This window comes from Choloepus didactylus, chromosome 17, assembly GCF_015220235.1.
Source record: "Choloepus didactylus isolate mChoDid1 chromosome 17, mChoDid1.pri, whole genome shotgun sequence".
Lineage (NCBI taxonomy): Eukaryota > Metazoa > Chordata > Mammalia > Pilosa > Megalonychidae > Choloepus > Choloepus didactylus.
In genome coordinates, this window is record NC_051323.1 from 6,865,753 (window position 1) to 6,874,194 (window position 8,442).

Sequence of the window (8,442 nt, forward strand, 5' to 3'; positions counted from 1 at the left end):
ACCAGCTCCACGCCTATCCATCAGCCCCCAAACATTTGTCTCTTTGTGCCCTGGAATGGGGCTAGAGGTGTCCGCTCATTTGCAACCGTACCCCAAGGTGTTTTTAAATCTCACAATAAAGTCCCAAAGGCCCTCCGACCATCACCCGAGACCTCACCACGGTCCCCGACCAAACTCCGGCTCGGTCGGCAGCGCCGGCCGGGCGAGGGCCTCGGGGCTGGCCGGGAGCGGGGTGACGGGGCAGGGAGTTCCCTCGCCGCGGCCGCGCCGCATCCGCCCCGGGAACTTGGTTACCAGAGCCCAGGGCCGCGCCGAGGCCTAGCCGCGAGGCCGGGGCTTCCCGCCCGCCGGCGCCGGCCGCAGAGGCTTCCCGTCCGCCGGCGGGGAACCGGAGCGTGGGGGGGGCGGGGGCACCCGCCTTCGTCTCCCGGCGACCGGACGCGCCCGCCGGGTCCCCGCTCGGCTCCTCGGTCCCCGCCGCCGCCCGCGGCTCCGCTCGGCGACCGCACCGGGCCCTTCCGGGGCGGCGGGAGCGCTAGGCCGCGCCGGGGGCCCGCGGCTCCGGGGTCCGCCGGGCGGGCCGCGGCGGCCGGTCGCAGTCCCGAGGGCCGAGCTCCCGCCGGCAACGGGCCCCGCCGCCCCCTCCCCCCCCGCCCCATGACAGTGCAAACCCTCCCGCCGGCCCGGCCGCCCCGCCTCCCGCACCAGGCCCGACTCTGGGCCGCGGCCGTGGCTAAGGCGCCGCGGTTCTCCGCCCTCGCTCGCTCCCTCCCCCGCTCGCCCCCGGGCCCGGCGCCTCGGGCCCAGCCAGGGTCCCCGCCGCCGCCGCCCGGCCGCCCTCCGCGGCACCCGGGCGGGCGGGACAGGCCGAGGCCCTGGCGGTGCGGGTGGGGGCGGGGGCTCCTCTCACCTTCATGTCGGGACATCCTAGTTCAGACGGCGGCGGCGCGGCCCCTCCCGGGCTCCGGCTGCAGTGTCCCCCGCGGGGTCCCGGCGCTGCCCGCGCCGGCCGGCCGACTCCCACTCGACTCCCGGGCTCGGCCGCGGGGGCGGGGTGGGCAGGGAGCGCTCCCGCGGCGGCGGCGGGGAGGCGGCGCGGGGCGGGAATGGGCCGGGCCTGGCCGGGGCTGAGCTCCTCCAGGAGGCGGGTCCGACGCCGCGGCTCCGCGGGCGCCCGCCGGGACACGGTCACTCTCGGGCCCGCCGGCTCCCGGCAGCGGCGCCGCGCTCCTCCCCTCCCCCGGCCCACCCCGCCCTCTCCTCCGGCTCCCGGCCGCCGCCTGCTCCTCCTCCTCCTCCTCCTCCTCCTCCTCCTCCGCCGCCGCCTCCTTCCGCCGCCCCCCGGCGGCCCCGCCTCTCGCTGCCCGCGCCGGGCCCAGCCGCCCGGAGGCCCCGCGGTAGCGGCGGTAGCGGCGGGGCGGCGGCGGCGGCGGCGGTAGCTCGGGGCGCGGTGCTGCGCTCGCCCGCGCTCTCGGGCGGGCCGCGGTGGAGCGCCCGTGCGGGCCTGGGCCTGGCCGCCGCCGCGCCGCGCAGCACGCAGGGAGGAAGAGGAAATGCCCGGCCGCCCGCCTGCGTGGCCGGGGTCGGCCGCCCGCACCCAGCCCTTCCCGGGGCCCGCCCGCCCGCGCCCGCACTGTGGGCGCTCGGTCCCCGGGCAGACGGGGTGTGGGGGGTTGTTTCTCCGCGGCCAGGGCCGCCGCCTCCGGGCCGCGTGGCTGCCGGGCGGGCCACGGACCGCCGGGGGCCATGTGCTTGTGTTTCTTTTGAAGCCGGCGGCCCCGAAGGGAAGGGCGGCCGCCGCCTCGGAGACCAGCTCTGCAGGAGCCCGCTGCGGCCCGCCGAGGCTGTTCCCGCGCCGGGGCGCACCGTGAAGGCGCTGCCTGCAAAAACTCCTGGGATTGCTTTTTCCTGGTTTCCTTTCCCGTGGACGCCTTTTCCGTTTTTGTCTTTTATGTTTTGTTTTTTTTTTCTCCCTCCTTATTGCCAACTTGGCTTTGTGGCAGTATTAATGAGACGTGTGTTTCTTACTGCCCCTTATCATTAGTGTCAGTTGGCAACGTGGCTTTGTTGGAAGTAGCTCGCGCCCTTAAAGTCAGCGCCGCCTTGGGATTCTGGATCTGATGTACACTGTGTAACCTCGGACAAGTTGCTCAATCTTGCCGATCCTCTGCTTGTTTGTCTTTTTTTTTTTTTTTTTAAATATATTTTAATTTATTCTTCTATAGGACTTTTGTGTCCCTAGGCTAAACCTGCTTAAGTTGAGTACTAGGGTACCGTTTGCTTTGGGGTTACTCTGTTAAGCTGTCAACAATTGACCACCTGTGTGACCTGGGCAAGTGACTTAACCTTTCTGTACCTTGACTTCCCCATCTTTAAAATGGGCAAAATAGCAAATATTTGATAATAATCGTTACAAAGATAAATGTTTAAAGGATTGTGTGCTAAAATGTATATAAAGCATCTAGCACAGGAAACAGAAAAGCACAGTTTGTTACCATATTTCATTGAAACTGATTGTAAGCCACTTCCTGCTTTCAAAGTTAATTAAAAGCTCTTCTTGGACAAATATTCCACTTATATAAACTATCTAAATTAAACAATTATTTGAGACAGAAAGTAGATTAGAGGTTGAAGACCTGGTGCAAGGAGAAGTGGGGAGTTACTGCTTAATAGGTACAGAGTTTCTATTTGGAGTCATGAAAAAGTCTTGGTAATGGATGATGGTGATGGATGGTAGCACAACTTGTGAATGTAATGAACACTGAAGTACACACTTAAAAATGGCTAAAATGGGAATTTCTGTGCTGTATCTTACCACAATTTTTTTTAAAGTCTGCTAGTGGTGTAATCTACCAAAAACTAAGTAAATTCTCCTTGTTAATACCATGACCATAGGAGCATAACTATGCTGATATCTGGACTAAACTATAATTAAATGATATTAAATCATAATATTTATAATGAGAATTTAGGGCTCTGTGTTCCAAATTGTGCTACTAAAAAAGTAAGGCAGATGACAGCATGATTGCAGAGCACTGGAAAACAGGCCATTATCAAGAGTAATTATGCCTTTTGGTACAGGTGGAATTAGAATGCACCTCAAGAAAATCTTTGAGATACTTGTACAGCATAGTTCTCAGCATCAGTTCAACATTACTATTTTGTTATACTCCATTTCAGTGGTTCTCAAACACCAGTCTGCAGACAAGTACTGATTCATGGTAAAATTTTCACTGGTACATGGCAAAAAATTTCAACCTAAGGCCAACAAATGTCTTTTCTTATAAAAGTCTGAACTTTATTCTAATATCATGTCCTTAATATACTTGTGGTGATGAAATGTTTTCCTCTATAGTGATGATAGACGCTTTTTTTTTTTTTTTTTTTTAAATGTCCTTACCAGAATGTAAAGCTGCAACTCTTAACAACAACAAAAAGTTCCAGGAGATGGCATTAGATCACTCAGGGCTGAAAGTGGTAGTAACTAATGATAACAAACTAGCTAGCTATCAGCCAAATGAAGGCTAAAATAAACCATGGCTTAAATGAGGGCTTTAGTCACCAGAAATATATGCATTGAGTGTATGGAGCTTTTGCCTAAATTCAGTCTAACACATACTTGTAGAGAGAGGCCCAAGGGGCCATACAGGGGGCTCAGTGGGATAGAGAGAGCCAGGCTTCTGCCACAAGGCTAGCCCACGTGCCAGTGCCATTCTAAGCATTTTACAGTATTGGTGCTTGTGTTCCTGGGTCCTAACCACTTAGGGGCCTCAGTTTCTTGGACTGTAAAAGTGAGGGAAGCAAGGGTGAATTTACAGCCTCCTGATGAGTAATTGATGTTTGTAAATATGTTAAGCTATATGGAGACTATAGCATCATCAAGGATATAGTCAGATCGTTGGAGCAGGTAGGCACGCTTGCAAAAATCACTGATTTCCAGGAAAGAATGGCGGTAAGTATAGAGGTTTAGTTTGTTTTGTTTGGGGGAGAGGTTAGTTAATCTTATTAAACAGGTAACTTTGTCTAAACCTCAAGGGAATATCAGCTCTTTGAAGCTGTTTCATTGTTTTCTATGAAGTAAAAGGAAGAAAATGAAGAAAGTGGCTGATTTTTTTTTTCCTGTTTGAATAACAGTGGGCAGAAACCTCATGTTTAAAGGGGATTTTCATGATCAATTAGAAATCAGGCCCTTTGATTTGAAATAACCTTCAGCTTGCTGACCTACCCTATGGGAGATTTCATTTCCAAATATAGTATTAATTTGAACTGTTGTACACATTGTTCATCACATGCTTTCTCTTCTACCCCAGAAATGTTTCCTCTTGTCCTTTCTTCTCCCTGGACCTTCTTGAGTTCTCCTTTCATCTCTGGACAAATATAACTAATTCTTTTTCTGGACTCGGCAACCCATGAAATTCCATACCATGGCCCTATAACATTCTTTAAAGTACATAAAAGCCGGTGAAATCAGAACAAGGTCTGTAGTCTAATTAATAGTATTGTACTAGTGTCAGTTTCCTGGCTTTAATGTTTTTCTGTAGCCATGTGAGATGTTTCCATTGGAGGAAGCTGGGTGAAAGGTACAGCTGTGGATCTAGAATTATTTCAGAATAAAAAAGAAACAGAAAGCAGATCAGTGGTTGCCTGCAACTGAGAGGTGGAGAACAGGATTGACTACAGAAAGAACTTTTGGGGGGATGATGAAATTATTCTGTCTCGGTTGTGGTAGTGTTTACATGACCGTGTACGTTCATCAGGACTCATGGAACTGAACACCTAAAAAAGGGCAAATTTTACTTCTATCTGAGTTACACCTCAATAAACCTGACTTTAAAAATCAAAACGAAACACCCGTCATCCAGCATCCTGTGGCTGAGAGGATGAAAATTTAACTTCCATATAAGGCCCAACATGCTTTTCCTGGGTAATGAGTTTTCCTTCTGCCAGTGCACCCGTGCTTATTCCTTATTGGGTGCTGATGGCTGTCTCTGGGCCTTAGCACATGCTGTTCCCTCTGCTTAGAGCAAACACAGGGAATTCAAGCCCCAATTCAAATCCCAGGTACTGTTTAAAGCCTTCCCTGCCTCTTTTAGGCACACCAGTGACTTCATCCTCTCTGCTCCCTCATTTTAAATTTTGTTACCTTTTCTCTAAGCTCTACTTCTGGGAAATGGGGACCACATGATTCATCTCTGTTTCCCCGGGATCCAGGCATGTTGAATGAATGAATGAGTGAATGAATTGATTTAGAATCAATCATTAAAGTAGCAGTTCTGAAAGTGTGGTTCAAGGTCTCTAAGAGCTTTTCAGAGGGTCAGCAAGGCCCTAGCATTTTCTTCATATACAGCAGCCAAGAGCCCATCTCAATAAATTGATAGGAAAAGTAGATATGAGAATCTGGCAGTCTTCAATTAAGCCATCTATTCCAAGAGATTTCCAAAAAAAAAAAAAAAAAAAAAAAAAACACATTTAAACAATGTTATCTTCCAATTTTTTTGTTTGAAAAATATAGTTATTTTTCATAAAAATATGCTATTTATGTTACCAGGTATACTGGTTTGGAGCTGTTATGTATTCCGGAAAAGACTTTGTTCTTTTAATCCATTCTTCTGGAGCCAGACGTATTGTGGGTGGGACCTTTTGATTAGATTGTTTCCATGGAGATGTGACCCCACCTGTTCAAGGTAGGTCTTAATCGTCTTGCTGGATACCTTTATGAGAAGATAAAAGGCAGATGAAACTCAGAGAGGCTAAGAGATGAAATCCAGAGTTTGCCCTGGAGATGTGAGGAAAGGACTCACAGGAGCTGAGAGAGAAAACCACAGAAACCAGAAGCTAAACCCAGGAGAAAGGGACAAGCAGACTCTGGCCGTGGGCCTTCCCATGTGACCAAGGAACCCCGGAGGCCAGCAGCCTTTCCTCCAAGAAGGTATTTTCCTCTTGATGCCTTAATTTTGACAGTTTCATGGCTTTAGAACTGTAGATTTGTAACCCAATAAATCCCCACTGAAAAAATCTGTTATATTGCATTCTGTCAACTTTAGCAAACTGAAACACAAGGTAATGGGTTTGTTATTGTTTCTTTAAAATGAATAAATATTTAAAAGGTATTTCTTCATATTTAATTTCTATTATGGAAAATATCAACAGGACTAGGTATAATGTATTAAAATTAAAAAAGCTCTTTAGAGTCTTAAGTAATTTTTGAGGGTGGCAAGGGAGAATCTCTGCCTTAGAATCTATAAGGGTCCCTCATTGTTCAGATCGGTGATGATAATGACATTTACCTGGTGTTCTGGTACACGTGACAAATATGGTTCTAAGCGTTTTACATGAGTTAACACCCAGCAAACCTAAGGGATGGATACTGTCACATCTTCATTTGATAGATAAGGCCAGCCAGGCACAGAGAAGTTAAATGACTTGCCCAAGGTCACGCAGCTATTAAATGATGGACCCAGGATTTGAGCCCCAGTGTGCTCCAGAGGCCCCACTGCCAACCAGTTTCTTGTCACCTCTCGAGGCCTGGAGAGGGGCAGAAAGGCACATGTCTGGCTAACCCATCTGCTCTATCCTCTTCCAATCTTAGACACTATGCAAGATGCACTGAGGCCTTGAATCTTCTTTACTGTCTTCACCCCTAATGTTTTCAACAGTGACCTCACAAAGCCTTGATTCCATCAGATTCAACCATGTGCACCTCCAGTGTCACCAGCTCCCCTCCCATGACCAAACCTCAGGCTCTAAGATATAACTTCCCATCATTGTAACTTACATTTCCCAGTTTTCTTACTCTCTACCACTAAATCTATTCTATTACTTCTTCAGGAATCCAATCCCTTGACCTTCAAACTTGGCTTTCTTCTTTTAACCCGAATCTCTTCCAATCCAAGGTATGCCCAACTCAAACCAGTCTCTCTTATCCCTTTGACTCCTTAGACCCCTTATCGTCAAGAAGCACCAGCGTTACAGGTCCCCAACCCTAAATCAGTTGCAGGATTGCTTGAGGTACAGAACACAGCAGGGAAAAAAATGATGGAACTGTACAGACTGCAATTGTTTCAAATCTAGAGGATCCAACTGTAATTGAACCTCAGTTCCACTAAACAATCTTTACTTTGTTCAGTGCCCTCTACTATTCTTTTCAGATCACTATAAACCTCCACCATTCTTACCCATATATCCAATAGAAAACCTTGCCTCCTGATTTACGGAAGGAATAGAGGTCAGGAGGTGAAAGACTTTTACACTGAATACTATAAAACACTGCTGAAAGAAATGAAAGAGGACCTAAATAAATGGCAAGACATCCTATGTTCGTGAGTTGGAAGTCTTAATATTGTTAAGATGTCAATATCATCCATAGTGATCTACCGATTCGACACAGTACCAGTCAAAATCCCAGTAGCTTTTTTGCAGGAATGGAAATTTCATATGGAATTACAAGGGGCCCCAAATAGCCAAAATAATTTTGAAAAAAAGGAACAAAGTTGGAGGACTCATACTTCCCGATTTCAAAACTTACTGCAAAGCTACAGTGATCAAAACAGTGTGGTACCCTCTACCACGGGACTCACCCTTGGCAAGACTGTTGCCGCAAAAGAGAGGCTAGGCTTTCATATAATTGTGCCTAAGAGCCTCCTCCTGAATGCCTCTTTGTTGCTCAGATGTGGCCCTCTCTCTCTAGCTAAGACAACTTGGCAAGTGAAATCACTGCCCTCCCCCCTACATGGGATCTGACACCCAAGGAAGTGAATCTCCCTGGCAACATGGAATATGACTCCCAGGGAGGAATCTAGACCTGGCATCGTGGGATGGAGAACATCTTCTTGACTGAAAGGGGGATGTGAAAGGAAATGAAATAAGCTTCAGTGGCAGAGAGATTCCAAAAGGAGCTGAGAGGTCACTCTGGTGGGCACTCTTACACACAATATAGACAACCCTTTTTACGTTCTAACGAATTGGAGTAGCTAGCAGTAAATACTTGAAACTATCAAACTACAACCCAGAACCCATGAATCTTGAAGATGATTATATAAAAATGTAACTTATGAGGGGTGACAATGTGATTGGGAAAGCCATATGGACCACACTCCCCTTCGTCCAGTGTATGGATGGATGAGTAGAAAAATGGGGGCAAAAAAAAAAACACAAACAACAACAACAACAAGAAAAAAACGAAAAACCCACCCAGTGTTCTTTTTTACTTTAATTGTTCTTTTTCACTTTAATTTTCATTCTTATTGTTTTTGTGTGTGTGGTAATGAAAATGTTCAAAGGTTGATTTTGGTGATGAATGCACAGCTATATATAATTACTATATAATGGTACTGTGAACAATTGAATGTATGCTTTGTATGGCTGCATGGTATGTGAATATATCTCAATAAAAATGAATTTTAAAAAAAAACACAGTGTGGTACTCTCATAAGGGTAGACAAA

The 8,442-nt window shown here is 48.4% G+C and overlaps 1 protein-coding gene across 1 annotated transcript in view; it reads right to left on the reverse strand.

Moving 5' to 3' along the window:
• Positions 1 to 1,269, reverse strand: part of KCMF1 (potassium channel modulatory factor 1) — an 89,450-nt gene extending 88,181 nt beyond the window's left edge. Inside the window, exon 1 of the mRNA XM_037806592.1 lies at positions 911 to 1,269. Coding sequence (XP_037662520.1) covers positions 911 to 926 — 16 coding nt within the window. The 5' untranslated portion in view covers positions 927 to 1,269. The remainder of the gene's footprint in view (positions 1 to 910) is intronic.
• Between the last annotated feature and the right edge of the window lie 7,173 nt (positions 1,270 to 8,442).